The 18755-nt window shown below is 47.8% G+C and overlaps 1 protein-coding gene across 1 annotated transcript in view; it reads left to right on the forward strand.

Moving 5' to 3' along the window:
* Nucleotides 1-5541: 5541 nt before the first annotated feature.
* OBSCN (obscurin, cytoskeletal calmodulin and titin-interacting RhoGEF) overlaps nt 5542-18755 on the forward strand; it is a 183147-nt gene continuing 169933 nt past the window's right edge. The window contains 2 exon segments of the mRNA XM_027695511.1: nt 5542-5751; nt 14570-15705. Of these exon segments, the coding sequence (XP_027551312.1) occupies nt 14583-15705 (1123 nt within the window). The 5' untranslated portion in view covers nt 5542-5751; nt 14570-14582.

Raw genomic sequence — 18755 nt, forward strand, 5'->3', positions numbered from 1 at the left:
AACTGGAGGGGCAGAGGAAGGGCTGAGGTGACACTCAAGCCTTTGACCTGTCCAGAGAGGGGATTGTGGGCACTGGGATGAGCTGAGTCACTGGGGAGGGCTTGGGATGAGAAAATAAGACAATTTTATCAATGCTGACACCTCTTCCTTAACTGAGAGCAGGGAGGAGGTTGGTGTGGGTGACTATGGAGTGGCTGCCCAATCCCAGCGACATCGTCTGTGGTGCTGCTTAAGCACTTAAAAACAGACACTGTGGTGGGGTAACTTTCTGAAATGGATTAAAATTCTTGTGTAAAAGATGTTTCATGAAGCAGATCAGCCTGGCTTCTTCTGGTTGTCCTGCTGTTGGCTGAGTATTTGGACAGGGCGTGGAGCAACCTGGGATAGTGGGAGGTGTCCCTGCCCATGGCAGGGGGTGGAACGAGATGATCTTCAAGGTCCCTTCACACCCAAACCATTCCATGATTCTATGATTCTATATTTTTTTTTTAATAGAACTATTTCTGATGTTGCTCAGAGCCCAAACCAACCTGGCCTTGCACACCTCCAGGGATGGGGAGTCCACAACTTTTCTGGGCTAAAAGGACTTGTTTCTGCAGTGTGGGATTTTTTTTTTCTGTGGCAATTCCAGTGCCCTCAGTGGAAAAGGAATTGTAAATCCCCTGTGTGTGTGCCTCTATCAGCAGAATGTTTTATTTCATCTAGAGAATAAATCCATGGAGAAACTAATTCTTGGAGCAGGGCAGTTTTTCCCTTTATGTCAAGGGTGACCCACCTAATACTCAAGAAGCTTTCCTGGACAGAGTTAAAGGGGGAATCTCCAAGGAACATATTTAAAGAGGGGAAAACTGGTAATGATTTACCTAAAAGAGGGGCAGATATTAGGAAGAATTTTTTTTTTTTTTTACAATGAGGGTGGTTGAATATTCAGTAAAGCAGGAGAGCTGTTAAAATGTATTTGATTGGGGTTTTTATTTTATTTTAATTTTATTTTGTATCCTTCAAATCTGCTGCAACCAGGTGAGTATCACAGTGCCTGTAAAAACAGGGTGAATATCTGTGTCTCTAACAGGTAAGAAATTGGTTAGAAAGTACATAAAAAATGTTTTGAAATGGGCTGGAGCTCATGAACTCTTTTATAGTATTTATGATATTCCAGATGATGGGGAGACCTGAGGTAACATTAATAATGAAACCCCGATGGTGGAAAAGCAGTGAAAGGCAAATCAAATTCTGTCTCTAAAATGCTAAAAAAAGGAAAAGAAAAGAAAAGGAAAGGAATAGAAATTTGTAGTCCCAGAAAGATGTTGGAATAAAAAGTAAAACTTACCTTGTAAGTACAGGAAAGATACTGAAGAGAAGAGTCACAGTTGACCTGGTGGAGCTTTTCTGTGTCTCTGAGTTCCCCAAAGCTGTAGAAAGAGAGGACACAAATCAATGTGAGTAGAATTAGAAAAATAAATAAACTTGGCACTCTTTTCTATGAGAGTCTTGTAGCCAGTTTGGGGTTGTGGTGTAGAACGGGTGCAGAGCTTTATTCACTGTAATTATTGAGGATTTCATGTCAAAATGGAAGGGTTGGTCAAGCAGAACCAAACAGGTTCTGCCCTCAGTGCCCTGATTGTATTTTTGCTGAAAACCTGATTTTAGCAGTGTGTCCCGTGGCTCTGGTAAGTCAGGCTCAGAGTTCCACCATCCCAAATTCATGGAAAAACTTTGGAAAAGTTAAAAACCCAGTCTAGGCCTCAGTGCCAGCAGGGGAAGATGCTGCTCAGGTGCAGTTCTGTGAAGGGTTTGGGGATCACTGGGAAGCACAAGTGGGTTTAGGATCAACAACTCCCCAGCTGGTTTGAAAGGGGCCAAAATCCACAATGGGATGTACAAATGTCCAAAGGAATCTTATCTTCCTGGATAAGGCAGCAGCCAGAGGGTCTGGTCCTTTCTCAGATGTGTGGAGTCAGTCCAGATGGGAGAGATGGGAATAACCAGTGGGTCAGGAGCAGGTTGGGGACACTCAGAACAGAGACAGAGAGACAAGTGGAGAGGGTTTGGTGTCTTCAAACATCTCCAAGTGCCCTTGGAAAAAATGGAATCTTGTTTGGGATACACAGGGTTAAAATGCAGAATAGGAGGAAATTTGCAGTGGAGGAAATTTGCAGTGGAGGAAATTTGCAGTGGAGGAAATTTGCAGTGGAGGAAACTTGATTACATACATGGAAAAAATGTTTCGTGTTAAGAGCAGGGAAGCACCAAAAAACATGTAGGAACCTTCGTCAGCTTTTTTTGGAAGCCTTGGCAAGATGTGGCACTTCGGCCTTTTTGCTGTTTGTTCACAAGTTTGTTTTTCGCTGAAATTCTAAAAAAAGCTGCATTCTAAGGAAAATGAATCCAGGTAATGGAAGGAAAATTAGTTCAGCATCTCTGTTCTTTTTTTAATTCAAAGGAATGCTCAGATTTGCCTTCATATATTAATTTTCTGTGTTCTCCATGACTCTGTCAGTCAACATTTCCAGGTATATGTAGCCTTTATTTTGGGAATATGTTCCTTTATGTTAGAAGAGCTTTAGGGAACTGCTGCTGATGTTTAACAGAGAATTAAATGTGGTAGGAAAAAGAAGAAATCTCTTTCTGTGGGTTATTTGTGGGTGAAACTTTTATTAATATTGATTTTTATTTTACTGTTTATTATTTTTCTGACTTATTCTTCATGTGAGATACGGAGACAAAACATCAGGGGTTTTTAGTTGTCTGTAAAAACTGAATAAAAATACTGAGAAAAATAATGGAATAAATTTTAGATTCTTGTGCACTATCACACAGGAGAAAAATCAAATGAAATTCTCCTTCAGGGAGGAGGAGGAATAATTTTTTTGACAAAAATCTGCTTTTTAATGCAAAAAATCTAGTACTTAAGAGGAATATTGTAATAAGATCTTATGCCTCAGGCTTTGCTAGTTATAATAATTCAAATAATTTAATTGATTTCTTGGAGGAAACCGAAGCACAGCTTATTTAAATGTCTGCAAACTATGGCTAAATTCATTTGGCATCCTTTTACTTCCAGCTGAAGAGTCTGGATGAGCAGTTTTGGAGCTCGAAGATCCAATTTTCAAGTGCAAGGAAAGGTATTTCTGTATTTTAAAACTGCTTTAAGTTGCTGTTCAAAGCACATTTCCCCGATGTTTGGAGTGGGAAGAAAACACTTGTGGAAAAACTGCCTGTTGGTTTTTCAAGGAGAGGAAGGGACCAGTTCTGTGCCTGGTGACATTTGATTTGTTTTCCTACAAATTCAGGTGCTTTCAACTCTTTCATCACTCTCTATAAATTTGAGTTTTTATTAGCCCATCATATATAGATTCTCCTTCTGTTTTAAACCTGTGACACGTTGTAGTTCCTGAGTGAATAAATAACTCATTGGCACAGAGGGTATTTAATTTGTTCCCATTTTTAGTGGCCTGTTGGGGTATCTCGGGCAATCCACTCAACTCAGGATAATTAGGGCAAGTCACAGCATCCAAAAAAAAAAAACAAACCTGGAGAAAAGGAGGCTCAGGGGGGACCTTTTTACTCTCTACAACTCCCTGACAGGAGGGGGGGGGTTCAGGCTCTGCTCCCAGGGAACAAGGGAGAGGAGGAGAGGGAACGGCCTCGAGCTGTGCCAGGGGAGGTTTAGTTTGGATATTAAGGAAAATTTCTTCCCTGAAAGTGTTGACAAGCGTTGGATCAGGCTGCCCAAGGAAGTGCTGGAGTCCCCATCCCTGGAGGGTTTTTAAGAGGGGTTAAAGTGGACGTGGTTTAGTGGAGGATTTGGCAGTGCTGGGTTGATGGCTGGGCTTGATGATCTTAGAGGGCTTTTCCAACCTTAATGATTCCACGGAAACAAGAAAGTGTTCCTTGTCCTTCTCTCTGAAAGGCACCAGGGGAACCACGGACACAAACTGCCCATCTGGGAGCCCTCCCAAAACATTTTCACTTCATTTCAGAAGCGAACAGGACCAGAGACGCTGGTTTGGAAGCACAGCAGAGGCTTTTGTGTCACCGTCCCAGGGCTGCCAAGTGGGACTGATGGAGTTGCATTTGTCTTAGAATTAGCATCTCCAAAGAGCCATTACCACATATTTATTACCTGATCCTCCTCCAAGGGCCTGGTGGTGGAGCCTGCAAGGAGCTCATTAATTATGTCTGGATGGATGGTGGAGAATTTTGCTGCTGTTTGTCCTGCTTTTCAGAGAAGCACCACCCAGGTGGGTCCAGCGACCCGTGTACCAGTAGTTATGGAGCTGCTAATCGTGCCAGTGGTAAAAATGAACTTGTTATGACTTGGAAATTCTAGTGAATACGGGTGGTCCTTTACAAAAACAAAGGTGGAGGTCATAAAGTGTTGTCTCTGAGCTCTTTCTCAAAGGCAGAAACCTTCTTTCCCCTCAATCCTATAACTTCATGGTCGGTTTTGAAGATGAGATGAGCTTTAAGGTCCCTTCCAACCCAAACCACTCCGGGATTCTTTGCCTCTTTTCAACCCCTGCTTTCAAAACCCCAAACAAAACTCCCTTTTGCTGCCCCGATGGTTTCTTTTGTGGCCTGAAAAGTGATTTAACACAACCTATCACTGTGTCTTCAGACCCTTGGACTGTGCAGCACCTTATCTGCTTTGTTTACTGCCAAAAATAAGCGTGCCTTGCAGTTCACCCCTGACAATTGCACAGAGCTGAAGTGGCTGTGGGGGAGCCTGCTGGGCTCTTTTCTACCTCCTCTGTCCTTAGCAGATTTTAGTTTTAAATTTAAAACGCTGTGATTGCTAATAAGAGTCGGTGTGAAAACTCCGTTTTTAGGAAATTGTTTAAAAATTTAGAAATTTTACTGGTGAATATGGAAATTATGATCTTGAGCCTCTGAGATGGGCTGGAGGTGCAGCTCAGGCCGTTTTTGCAGATGTTTTGTATTCCTAAGGCATTAAGGTGAGGAGATATATAACCTATATGTGTATATATAAGGTTAAGAAAGGGAGATACACACTTAGGTTTATTAACTTGCTGGTTTTTTTGCCATTGTGACAGCTCCTGCCTGGGAGGTTATAAATAAACCTACTATTGATCTGATGCCTTTGGAAAAGAATTCCCGTGCAGTGTGTAATGCTGATAAGTCGGCAGCTGCCTGTTCCCGAGTCCCCACGTCACATCCAGCACTTGGCTTTGGGATGGACCCTTGAGGAGCAGTTCTGACCCACCTTGTCACAGCAGCCTGACCCCAGATCACCAAAAAAAACACACCTCTGATGGTGGGGGGGTTTTTTTGCCCTCCCCTCCTGTTGCTGGAGTGTCCCAGCGAGTCCCTAAAACGCTGCCCTTTCGCCCCTGTCCTGCAGGAAATTTAATCTCCCCGGTAAGTGACACCCGGAGCTATTTTGGAGCTGGGCTGCAGAGGGAAAGCAAAGCACGTCAGCGATTTGACTGGGGGAGGACAACCCAGGGGAGGGGTGGGGAGGAGGGGGTGGCACAGCCTAACCCCGGGCAGCAAAGCCACTGCTGGGGGACTTGGGGGGACCTTCTGCCGCACGTCCCTGCCGTCGCTGGGGTTTCTGTTTTATTTTCCTGGAGGGGGAAGGGGGGGGGTTGAAACCCAAACCAACATGGTCTCCCCATGTCCTCTGTTCCCCTCTTCCCTCTTCCCCCTTCTGTCATCTCAGTAGGAATCGGCTTTTTCTTGCCCTGCCCAGAGCTTTGTTCTCCTCAGGCTCAGACAAGACTCCAGGTAAGATCTAAGCCTCCAGCTAAGGAGAGGTGGATTTTGGGGATGCTGATTTCCAGCAGGAAGTGGAGAGTGTTGGTAGTTGAGGGAGGGGTGAGGTTGTTTCTGTGCCATGCTGGGGTATGTCTTGCTTTATGAAACATATTTGGGGATGAAGCTCAAGGTACAGGGAGTAAATCCATCCTTCCTCTGCTCCGAACCAAATGTGGATTGTTTTGCTTAATTACTTCTGGCCACGTAACCAAATGAGCAAAGATCATCCTCCAGAGGAGAGGAGAAGAGAGAAAAATCAGGTTTAAAGCTGTTGATTCTGCTGGATACGTTTTGTCCCCAAATTTGAGACAGCAGTGCTTGGAAAGCCTGGAAAAACATGTGGTTCCTGTGGACAAGTGGCAGCGAGGAGCGCTTTGAAAAGTTTCATTTCCAGGGCATAATCTCAGAGCTGCTTTTCTCTCCAGCCAGGGCTTTTTTTACCCCCCTTCTGAGTTCCTGCCCAGAGTCAGCACAGATTCACTCTGCAACCCCCCACCCTCCTCCCGGTCCTCCAAAGGGCTCTGACGAGGGATGGGGGGAGATGGAGCCCGACAGCTGAGGCTATTTTGGGCCCTCCAGCTCAATGGGGTGGAGTGACTGTAATGACAATGACGTCCTCTTGTTAAAATACGGGGGCTTAGGTCGGAGCCGCTGCTGCCGATTGTCACCGAGGGAATTCTTTGTCCGCGTGGGAGCCGTGATCCCGCGGCTGCCTCGCATAGGAAATCACGTGTGCTGAACCCGGACCATTCCTGCCTCTGCAAGTGTGTTTTTTTCTTGGGATCTGCCACAGCTGCTTCCCTCCGGGGCTGTGTGTAAAGCAAAGGCCAGTTGGGCGAAATTTGTAAGGAAATTTTTCTGGTGAAATTGTCAGAACTTAAGTCGCTCCTTTTCTGTCACCAAGGTGGCAAACCCAGAATTTTTGACTTTTCCCTGCATTTGTCTCCTCCATTCTAACCCCCACAGAGCAGGAATGAGCATCGCTGTGTGCCTGACACCTCCCTGGTGCTTTAGCCTTTTCTTACTTCAAATCATTCCCAAATCTTAGTTCGCGAAGCCTAGCCATGAGATTACTTCAAATCAGCCTTGTTGCCTTTAGACTCAGGAAAATAGAAGGGAAAGGTGCTACTGTGGAATCTGGAGGGGCTGATCTGAGCAGTTTTAGGACTCTGGAAGTTTCTGGGGTGGTTTTAGAGCTCCATTGAGGGTGGAATCTGAAGTGAAGCCCCCATGCTGCAAGAAAACCCAAGTAGGATGAAGTCCCTTTGCTGCATGGAGCTCTTGGAGCTGTTGGTGCGTTGTTGGAAAGTGGTTAAAAGAGGGATTACCTTTGCAAGCAATAAGTCTGTTTATATCCAGGAGGAAAGATAATGTGTGCTTTAAGCATATAAATCATCCAAGTGCCTTCAGTCTCCCATGTTTTTCAATAAGTGTGTGCTACTAACGTGCTAGAAGGTGATCTGACTGCCTTGCCCAGTAGATTTCACAAACCATGTGATTTATTCTTGGTTCTTTTTGGAATTGCCTAAATGTTTTGGCTCCTGTTTGTTACCAGTCACTGGAAATACCCAGGTTATCGATAAAGGGTTAATAATGGGAGCACGAGGTGAGGCAGGTCCTTTCTGAGTCTGTTGGTGCATTTTTAGCCCTACCCTGAAGGTCAGAGTTGTGAGATGGTCTTGCCTCGAGCGGAGCCTTTTCCCCGGGGGCTGCTCACTGTGTTTGACACCATGTCAGCCCCTGACCTGCTGTGAACTTTCCCTTGAAGGAATCTCCTGTGGGTGTTGGATTATGATGGAGGCAGTAGATGGCAGGGAATGCAGACCAGCCTCACTCTGGACCGAGTTAGAAGCTCCTTGCAACAGGCTCAGTGTGTCGCGGGGTCTCATCATCCGACATCTCCAGTGCAGGAGATGGATCCACCATGGAAAGCTCATCCAGTGACCTTTGAACATGCCAAAATGGGCAGTCCCTCACTGAAGTGGAATTCAGAGTAGCCCAAGCTAAGCCCCGAGCCCAGCTCCTCGGCCGCAGATCCCGTTCCTGCTCTGCTGAAACGGGCACGGGATAAATTCTGGGATCTCGGGTTGATGAGCTGGTGCAAATCTGTGCTTGCACTCGATTTAGGGCTGTGATGGGCAGGGAGCTCTGGGTGTGCTGGTGTGCATTTCACCCTCGGAGCACACTCTCTGCTGGGGTGGCTCCCGGGCCCCCACCAGAGCCCACCTGATGTCACCCAGCCCGCAGCTGACACCGGACACTGGTGCTATTTCCGAGCTGTCCATTCCCCGGGAGGCTGTTGGAAGCAGGAGGGCAGCAGGGGGTTACTGCTGCTTCCCCCTCAGCAGGATTTTAAACATCAAAGGAAACCCACACTTCCCACTTGACGACCCACCGACTTCCCTTCCCACCCATGGATTCCATTTCCTGATGTTTTTAGATGGAACAATACACGCAGAGATGTCGTGTAAACTGGAGTAATTACCAGCACTGCCTTGATTTTTATCTGCAGCTTCTGTTTTAGTGGTGTTCTTTGAAAGCTCAGGATCTAGAGATGGGAGGTTCCCTGTGAACCTTGCCCTTCCCATCAGGAAAGGAAGGAGTGCAAGGCTTAGAAGTTGGTATTGCAGGGAAAGTCCTGGGAACATGAGATCTAAAGGCAAGAAAAATACCCCAAATCAACGTTTTTTGACTTGGGCAAAGAAAGGGTAAAAGAGGATTGAGAAAATGAGCAAACAGGAGCATGGTGGGCATTCATGTGGTATTGAGAGAACCTCTGTGCTTCTTATCTGTGTTTGGGCTTTGGTGATCTCTTGGGTTTAGGTTTATCCTCACTTGGGCTTTACATCCCCAAAGTCTCCATTGTGCAGGTGTGCAACTCGTGGCCACCTTTGCCTCAGGAATGTTTTAGGAGATGGATTGCACGGTGCTTTTTGCACTTTGCCCAGAGTCAGGGGGGGCAGGATTCCCTTTCTAACCACCCGAGTGAAAGGCTTGGACAGAGAATAACCTGCCACCCCTGTCCTCTCCTGCCAAAGAGCATCGTCACAGGCTGCTGATGGCTTGGGGGGGCAATATGCCATGGGGGAGAGACCTCTGAGTCCTCAGGGGTTGGTGAAGGTTTTTCAGGTTCAGATCAGCATCGATGAAGCAACATGAAACCAACCCATGAGACGCAGGAGGTCAGGAGATGGAGCCAGGCTGGAAGAGCTGGAGAAGGGAAGGCTCCAGGGAGACTTGAGAGCCCCTTCCAGTGCCTAAAGGGGCTCCAGGAGAGCTGGAGAGGGACTGGGGACAAGGGATGGAGGGACAGGACAACAGGGTATGGCTTCCCACTGCCAGAGGGCAGAGTTAGGTGGTATGTTGAGAAGAAATTTTTCCCTGTGAGAGTGGTGAGGCCCTGGCACAGGTTTCCAGGAAAAGCTGTGGCTGCCCCTGGATCCCTGGAAGTGTCCAAGGACAGGTTGGATGGGGCTTGGAGCAACCTAGTGGAAGGTGTCCCTGCCCGTGTTGGGGGTGGAATGAGGTGAGCTTTAAGGTCCCTTCCAACCCACCCCATCCTGGGATTCTGTGGCACCACCATGAGGACTCTCCATCTCCTGCTGACTCTCCTGACGAGCTCCACCTCAGAGTACTCCAAGAGGATCTGGAGAAGCCCGTGGCTGTTCCCACTGCAAGGGACTTCTTTGCTTGTCCAGGGAAAGCAGGTGTTGGGCAGAGACTGGAAGTGGAGGGGACAGGAGTGGGCAGGAGGCCTTGGGTGGCTGCATGGTTGAGTTTGGCTCCTGGGCAGTGATTTATTTGCATTATCTGACAGGTCTGTGCACTTCTGCCTCTTTCCCCCCGAATGCAAACCAGTGAAAAATTGAATGAATAACAACATAATTAAAATTACAAGTGCTGCCAGTTTTCCTTTGGCGTGCTCAGAATTACCCCAGATGGGAATGTGATCTCTGCTGCAAATGATTAATCACAGAGGGATTACATGGGGAAAGATGACACTGGCAAATGCCTGAGATTTATTGGAAAGGGCATCTGCATTGACTTGGTTTATTCATGCTTTGTTGTCAGTCCTGTCCCTTCCAAGGGAGCTGTCCTGGCACTTGCAGAGAGTTATTATTATTTTTTCTAACTTCAAGAGTTACTGGATTTTTTTAAAAGTTTAAATGAACATACAGATAACCTAAATTAATGTAATTATTTACTAAGTTGATTGACAAGTTACACTGTAGAAATACTAAATCTTGTCCTTTTTGCATGTTAAGTTTGTTCTCTCCTTACTCCTAAATATAATTATGAGCATAATCCAACGTGATGAATTTTATCTCATTTAAAATTAGATAAAATGATTTATCTCATGCAACTTGTCTGGCCTGTTAGATGTGTTAAATACTTCTTGCAGCCTCATCTTTGCCACAGGTTAGGATTTCATGCCTGTTACTGGATTTCATGCTCTCAGCACCCATAAAACAAGATTTTTTTTTTTACCCCTTTTTTCAGACGGGGACTGAAGATCCAAGAGTTTGAGTGTCTTTCTCTTATTTATATAAGTAATTCAATAGCAGAGCAAGGAATAAACCATGTTTTTCTTTCTGACAATGTGAAAGGTAGCAACGAGCCCTGTTTCCACTGATCCCTGGAATTTTTCTGGATCCTGGCCTTTCGTAATGGAGTAAGAACCTTGGAGTGTGAGGGCACGTGGTGGAAGCTGGGGGAGGTGCTGGTTGCACCAAGGGATGTGGGGTCTTCACCCTGCACTGGGAGGGCTGTGGGCTCCTGGTGATGGAGAGAAGGGAGTTGCAAACACCAGGAAAGTGTTTGGGAGCAGCAGGAGAGGGAGGCTGGGCCTTGAGGCCACTGGAAAGAAGTGTCTTGGGTGGATTTGGTGCTTCAGTCTGGTCCAGGAGCAAAAGCATCAGGCAGCTGGTGCAGCAGCTTCCCTGTGTTTTGGCTGTTCTTCACTATCAGAGGTACCTGGGCTGTGTTTGGGCACTGCTTAGCGTGGAAAAGAGAGGAGGAGGAGGATGCAGAAGAGCTTTAGGAAGTGATCAGCATTCCTGCTCTTGTAATAGCCAGCCTTTGAGAACCCTTTCCATGCTTCCACAGAGCAGAGCTCTGCTTCAGGCATGGATACATCTCCTGGGGTCCAGGTGAGGGTAAGAAAGGTGGTTTGAGAGAAGCCACTGTTTGCTGAAAGGTCCCTGGCTGGTTCCCAAGCAGGCACCTCTCGTGTCTGTAGCCATCCCAGTGCTCCAGGCACTTTTCCATGTAATGCAGGGCTCAGTTTGGTGGAGAATTGAAGCAACTTCATTTTTTTTTTTTTTTTTTTTTGCTCTTTTTGACGCTGTGGATTTGAATCTGAAATGAGTCAGAGTGACACATCTATCAGAGGCAACCAGGGACCCAGGAAGGATAAGACATGGCAATGTCTCCTGAAGATAAATCCAAGTGCTTTGATGACACAGTGCAGCCTGAAATCAAAGTTTATGGCTGTGAAAGATTAGGATATGAACTCTGAGCCCGTGTTTTCGTTGTTAACTCTTATTTGGTGCTGCTGGGCTCTCCAGAGTAGAACTTGAACCTCAGCATCCCCTTCTGAATACTGACATGGTGCTTCCCCAAATTAGCAGAAGACTCTGATTGTCAATCAATTGACTTCAGTGGAAATTTCCACTGACTTCAGTGTACTTTGGCTCCAGCCCCGGGCTCGTATCTGTGCCTTCAAACCATTCATGCAGCTTCTCTGCCCCCAGCTTTGAAGGTGTTTATGGAAAATACATTTTTTAAAGCTCAAGTGAGGGCAGAGGTTGAAGGTATTAAGAGGGACTAAAGGAGTTCAGACTAGTTCACTGATTTCTAGACCACTTTTAGACCAAGAGAAAACCAGAGCTGTGTGTTCTTTGCAATTAGTATTGAAGGTGGCCCATTAACAGAAACTCAGCTTGTGTTGGCACTAATGACTTCAAGTCTATCACTCTTTACCCTCTTAATGTTTATTAAAAATGATTTCCCCCCATTACTTTTTTCCCCTCCCAGATTTAATATTTGAAACTGTTTTCTTTAACCTCTAAGGTTTTGTGGTGGAATAATGAAATTTGCTTCATGCCAGGAATCAAAAGCAACTGAAATTACTTTAGAAAAGAACAATCTCATCCAAAGGGAAAAGTCTTTGACTGCTTCTTGTCATTTCATGTGTTCTTTGGAATGAGAGAGACGGGATAGGACAGCACATGGTGTATTTTTCCTGTTAAATATAGAAAGAAGACCGGGTTTGGTTTTGCCTTAGTACTGTGACCCAAATGAAGTAGGAAGTTTGGCTCAACAATAGCATCTTCAATGATAATAATGATCACAGAACATCCTGAGCTGGAAGGGACCCACGAGGATCATTGAATCCAACTCCTGGCCCTGCACAGGGCACCCCAACAATCCCACCCTGTCCCTGAGAGCATTGCCCAAAAGCTGCTTGAGCTCTTATAGCAAACACCATTTGGTATTTTTGTGACCACTTTCCCAGTCTTTATTTGTGATGGCAATACGTGTTTTTCAATCCCCAGCAGCATAAATGGAATGGAAATTGCAATTTTATTCATTTTCATTCATGACTTGCCGTATACCTCAGCAAGTACATTGTCATGTGTATCCTGTGAATGTGATTATTTCATAATAACTATCAAGACTATCCCTGTCTTGATATGAAGAAGTAGGAGGGGAGCCAAGAAACAGGGAAAATGAGTGATTTTTCCCAAGGTCATACAGCAGGTTGATCCAAATCCCTCTCCCTGGTGCCACCAGTGATTTCCACATTAACATTAATACACTAACAGGAGCTGGAGAAGAATGGAAAAATGGTGATTTAAGAAACAAAAGCAGGTTTTTTGGCCTGCTCCTACTGATTTCTGCTGGAGCTGGAGGGGGGGATTGTGAGAGCACCTGCCATTGGGTGAGAGAGTGGGTGGATGTGTGTCCAGCAGGGAAACCAAACTGCTGGAGGATTAAGAAGGATATTTCTGTCTCAGTGACTGGTTTTTATTTCCTTTCTGAGTTACAGCACACAGAGAGCCCTGGTCCCTTTGCTTTTTGTGGCACTTTGAAGGTGAAAAAGCACAGATGTGGGAGCAGCACTGTGATCACCCCCGAGCAGGACCATTCCTAAAGCTCAGACAGGAGCTTTGCAGGACAGGGATGTCTGGAATCATGAGGCCAAGGAGATAAAACAGAGAGAAATGTTGCATTGAAGTCTTCTGAGCAGGACTTGAGCAACCTGGTGTAGTGGGTGGCATCCCTGCCCATGGCAGGAGGGTTGGAAATAGGTGGTCTTTTAGGCCCCTTCCAACTCAAATTATTCCATGATTCTTTGACTTCCATAGAGGCTTGGAGCTGGGAAGCTCAAATTCCTTACAGAGCACCATCAGCAGGTCTAATCCTGCTCCCAGGGAGAGTCAGCTGGTGCACAGTTACTGGTGTCAGTGGGATTGAGAACAGGTCTTTAGCTGTGCTGCTCTTGCCAAAGTAAATCCTACCCAGTCCGTGGAAAAGGTTCCTTGGAGGGTTAGAGGTGGAATGACTCCAGCAGAAGGGAAAGGACACCCAGGAGTGCCTGTGAGGAGCAGTGAAGAAGGAAGGAATGTTTGTGGGGTCCTGGGGGGGTGCCCTGAAGGAGGTGGTTGCTGTTGGATTGATCTCCAACAGCACAGGGGTGGGTAAAGTCTGTGTGTGAGTGAACGTGGCTGTGAAGATCAGCACCACTGATTGCTTTGGACTTTCCTGGGACACAGTGGCTCCAGAATTGCCACGAGCTTTAGTTTTCAACTCTGCTGAAGCCTCGTCCCCTGGGCTGGTCCATATCATCAAACAGCTGCAGGTCAGTGCACGGGTCCCTCTGAGGGCAGCTGAGAATAAGCAGGTGATGAAACATCTTTCCTGTAATCCCTAAGCCATGTGGGGCTCTTCTGGAGAAGGCTGGCACTGTCTGGATTGCTGTGCCCATCCCCTGGGGCAGTTCCTTCACGGTGGCTTTGCACTCCTGTGAGCATAATCACAGAATAATAGAATCAGAGATTCTCTCATTAGGTAGGTCTGGGTTGGAAGGGACTGTAAAGATCATCTGGTTCCAACCCTCTGCCATGGGCAGGGACACCTTCCCCTATCCCAGGTTGCTCCAAGCCCCATCCAACCTGGCCTGGAAACCTTCCAAGGATGGGGCAGCCACAGCTTCTCTGGGCAACCTGTGCTGTGGCTGCTCCATCCCTGGAAGTGTCCAAGACCACACTGGACAGGGCTTGGAGCAACCTGGGATAGTGGAAGGTGTCCCTGCCTGTGGCAGGGGGCTTGGAACTCAACCCAAAATGATCTTGAATGTCCCTTCCAACCCAAACCATTCTGTAGCTCTATGATGGAGAAAGTATCTTGATGTTTAGACACATCTCTCAGAATTTAATGCCCATTTGTTTCCCTACAATTAAAGAACTTGCCCATATCTTCCACAGCATTATTGCAGGTCACTTCCCCAGCGCCAAAACTGAAAGGGACCATCATGTTCTTTCTGTATGAACAGCCCAGAGAGGTCTATTTTGCCTCCCTTATCCATCAGCAGTTTGTTAACCTCAAATATAAGAAATCTTCAAGGCCAAAAACATTCCGAGGCCTTCTCCCCCATCCTGAGAAGGACATTGAAAACCTGACTGATCCAGATGACAAACATCCTGATACCACGGGAGCGCAGCAATTCTTTGCTTGCACCCTCTAACCTGCTCTCTCCTGACACATTTTGTTTCTCCCTGTTTAGGAAGGAAGCCAGGATGGATTACAGCTCCCTCAGCGGAGTGCCCCGGTTCCTGACCCGGCCCAAGGCGTTCATGGTGTCCGTGGGGAAGGATGCCACCCTGAGCTGCCAGATCATCGGAAACCCCATCCCGGTTGTGAGCTGGGAGAAGGACAAACTGCCAGTCCAGTCTGGGGGGAGGTTTAAAACCACGGAGGACGGGGATCTCTATCGGCTCACCATCTACGACCTGAGCCTGGAGGACAGTGGCCAGTACATCTGCCGGGCCAAGAACACCATCGGGGAGGCCTTCGCCGCCGTCAGCATCAAGGTGGGGGAGGAGACCACGGTGACGGAGCAGGCCCCTTACTTCATCCAGAGACCCTCCAACATCAAGGTAACCCTGGGAGAAGATGCCATGTTCAAGTGCAAAGTCCAGGGCAGCCCTCCCCTCTCGGTGAACTGGGAGAAGGACGGGAGGCACCTGCGGAACCAGGCGGACGCCGGGCGCTTCCAGATCGAGTCCGCCGGGGAGTCCAACGCTCTGACCATCCAGTGTGCCCGGCTGGGGGACAGCGGCACCTACACCTGCCGGGCAGAGAACCTCATCGGCTCCGCCAGCGCCTCGGCCGCGCTGGTGGTGGAGACACGCGGCTCCTCCAACCCGGGCAGCAGCGCCAACTTCGACTCCGGCTGCGGGAAGACGGCGTCCTTGCTGTCCCACCTGCAGAAGAGGCGGGAGGAGATCAGGAAGATGGACGTCTCCTACAGCAACCTGGACTCGACCTCTGCCCAGTCTTACTCCGAAGGGTTGTCCGGCGTCGGCTACGGGCTCTCCCGGGATTACGAGCGGGCGGCGGGGCTCTCCAAGGGGGCTCGGAACGCCACCTTCGGGGCTCTGACGCGCACGTGCAGCGTCACGGAGGGCAAACACGCCAAGCTGAGCTGCTACGTGACGGGGGAGCCCAAGCCGGTGATCGTGTGGAAGAAGGACAACGAGGTCATTTCGGAGGGGCGGCGGCACGTCATCTACGAGGACGACCAGGAGAACTTCGTGCTGAAGATCCTCTTCTGCAAGCAGGTGGACAACGGGCTGTACACCTGCACGGCCTCCAACCTGGCGGGCCAGACCTACAGCTCCGTGCTCGTCACCGTCAAAGGTGGGTGCTCATGTTTCTTGCGTGCCTGCGGGGGGATGGCCAGGGCACTTCTGAGCTGGGGTGGGGGCAGGAGCAAAACTGCCACCAAACTCTTGCAGAGGAGTGTGTCAGATGAGAGCAAAGGTGAGCAGGATGAGAACAAAACCCTCCCAGTGAAAAGGGGGTTATGCAGTGGAGTAGATGACCTAGGCAGAGAGTTCCATCACCGGGGAGTTTTTAGGAAGGGCATTAAAGAAGTCCCAGCCAGGGATGGATGATGTAGAACTGGCAGGTTGTGGGGCAGCTGGATGAACTGAGTCTTCTGAGTAGGACTTGAGCAACCTGGTATAGTGGGTGGCATCCGTACCCATGTCAGGGGGTTGCAAATAGATGGTCTTTAAGGTCCCTATAAGATCAGTCCTGGTTTTGTAGTAATCTGAGAGATCCATTACCATGCTCTGGATCAGTGACTGCTAATGCCCTGTCTGACCCTCCAGGCTTTAATCACATCTGGGTTTGTATTCCCCACAGGGTTTGCTCAGGCTGGCACATGTGCCTTTTAAACAGTAGTAGTGGAAATTCCTCCCTACAAGCTGAGTGTGTCTGGCTGCCTTGGAGATCCCTTGGGGCACCCACCCCAACTCTAATTACAGTCCATCTCAGTTTTCCTGTACAGTGACCCACCAGCAGCCTTGTTCTTGCCAGGCCTTTAGCCTTTTCCCAGGCTTGTGTTCCTGCATAGCCTGTATTCCTTGTTTGCTCCCAGGAAATCCAGCAGGCCCAGGATGCCTCTGTTTGCCATGGTCAGTGGTGATGAACTTGACTTCAGAGGATCCCTCAATGCTGGTGGAGGTCAGACCGAGTTCTCAGTGGCAACAAAAATGTGACACAGACATTTCATAGAATCCCAGAATGGTTTGATTTGGAAGGGATCTCAAAGATCATCCAATTCCAACCTCCTCTGCAGGGACACCTTCCACTAGACCAGGTTGTTCCAAGCCCCATCCAACCTGGCCTTGGACATTCCAGGAAGCTCTTAATTTTCAAGCTGCTCTCCCATCTGGCAAGGGGGCAGCAGGCAGTTTGCAACCCAGGCAGCACCTGTAAATTAGCTGCCAGAGGCTAAAGGTTTTGCCACTGTAGGAGTAAAATAGGTTTTAAAAAACAGTCAAACGATTTTTCCCTGGCAGCACAAGATATTAGAAATCCAAATGAGCAGGAATCTGTCTTCCATGCTCGTCTTTAAGACTCTCAGCTTTTATTTGCTTTCTTGGTTTCCCTTTTCTGGACCTCTCTTTTCACGCTGCCTTTCCTGTCAGTGGCTCGGTGTCCATCAGTGACACCTGATCCGTGGAACTCGCTGGCACTTGTCCCACCCATTGCTGTCCCTCGGAGGTGCTGAGTGGTGTTGGGAAGGGCATTTGTCCTCTTCCATAAAGCTGGGATTACCTCAGAGCTGGAGACTGATCCTGGCCCTCGGGTGGGCGACGGCTTCGAGGGTGGCTCAGGCTCAGCTCCCTGCACAGACAAACAGCCCCTGTGCTCTGCCTGTGCTCATGTCACTATTCTCTATGGGAATTAAAGGAATTAATTCCCACACCTCCTGTTCCAAAGGAGGTGGGAAAGCATGGGAAGCAGCAGGTCTGGGAGCAAGCACCATGGGAAAAGGTTATTTATTGATCAATGTCCGTTGTCCAGAGATGCCTGTGAGTCAGAGGGATGAAGTGGAAATGTTTATGGATTGTTTCTTTGTTGCCCTGTGCCATGTTTGGCTTTCTGTCCAGGCCAAGGCTGCCATGGAAAATCTGCATGTATTGGTTATAATTAGGCCCTGATAAATGACTCTCCCTTGTGTCACCAGAAGTGCTTCTCAGCCCTCCCAAGACAGCTCAGAATGATGCAGCAGCAGCAAAGGGAGCTTTTAATTCTGTCGTTTATGTCACTGGTGATGCCATTTGCTCACCTGCCATCGGGTTTAGGGAGGGAGATAATCTTGCCATACAACCTTCCCTTTGCTCAGTTGTGTAGAAGAGGCTGAATTCTCCAAGCAGCCACCCTTAGAATCATAGAATCTTGGAATAATAGAATTGTAGAATATCCTGAGTTGGAGGGGACCCGAGTCCAGCTGCTGGCCCTGTAAGGGGCAGCCCCAAGTGCTTTTGGTCTTTCTGCAAGTAACAGCATGTTTAGAGAGCCTGTGACACTGCATGGACAGTGTGTGTCCATAGACACACGTACCAGGAAACACAAACTTTGTGGGTTTGAATATCCTCTGGCATTTTGGTTCACAGAATTTTAACACTGGAATCCGAGTGAGGATTTTTATGGATCTTTTAGAGATAATAGTAAAAAACCCAAGACTTCCTAGCCCAGCATCATGTCTGTAAGGTGGCTCTTAGTGGTCTCTTGTGGCATGGGAGTGGGCACAGGTCAAGCCTCCAAAATCACAGAATCAGAATGGTTTGGGTTGGAAGGGACCTTAAAGATCAATTCGTTCCACCCCCTTGCCATGGGCAGGGGCACATTCCACTAGACCAGGCTCTTCTGTCCAACCTGACCTTGAACACCTCCAGGGATGGGACATCCGTAGAAAGCCTCCTATACTCTGTCAATCTAGATCCTGGGGACCTACAGGACCCAGGTTCCCAACATGTTTGTGAACACTTTGCTGAACTTGTGCCCTAAAGATCACTGAGCTGAAAGAAAGAGATTTTTGAACTGTTCCTAAATGAGATTTAGTGAATCAGACTTAAATCTCAAAGGAGGCCAGAGAGTCACCCTCCCAATTAAGGAAAACTGAAACTTGATTAGATTTAGAAATGTGTCCAGAACAGCGATAAAATCACAATCCATACACTGAGCTGTAAAAGAAGTTGGGAAATTCTTCCCAAGATTAAACCTTTAACAAACCAGAGAGTGGGGAGGATGGGAGGCACATGAATAAACCAGCTTGAGTTTCCTGAAGGCTTTGGAGGTTTCCCTAGGCTTGTAAAGTTAGTGAGAACAGCATTCATGTCTCCATCCTGGGCCAAGCAACGTTCATCCAAATCCCTGAATAAAGTAATCAGGTA

The sequence above is a fragment of the Neopelma chrysocephalum genome, unplaced genomic scaffold, assembly GCF_003984885.1.
Source record: "Neopelma chrysocephalum unplaced genomic scaffold, ASM398488v2 Primary Assembly neopelma1_101, whole genome shotgun sequence".
NCBI lineage: Eukaryota > Metazoa > Chordata > Aves > Passeriformes > Pipridae > Neopelma > Neopelma chrysocephalum.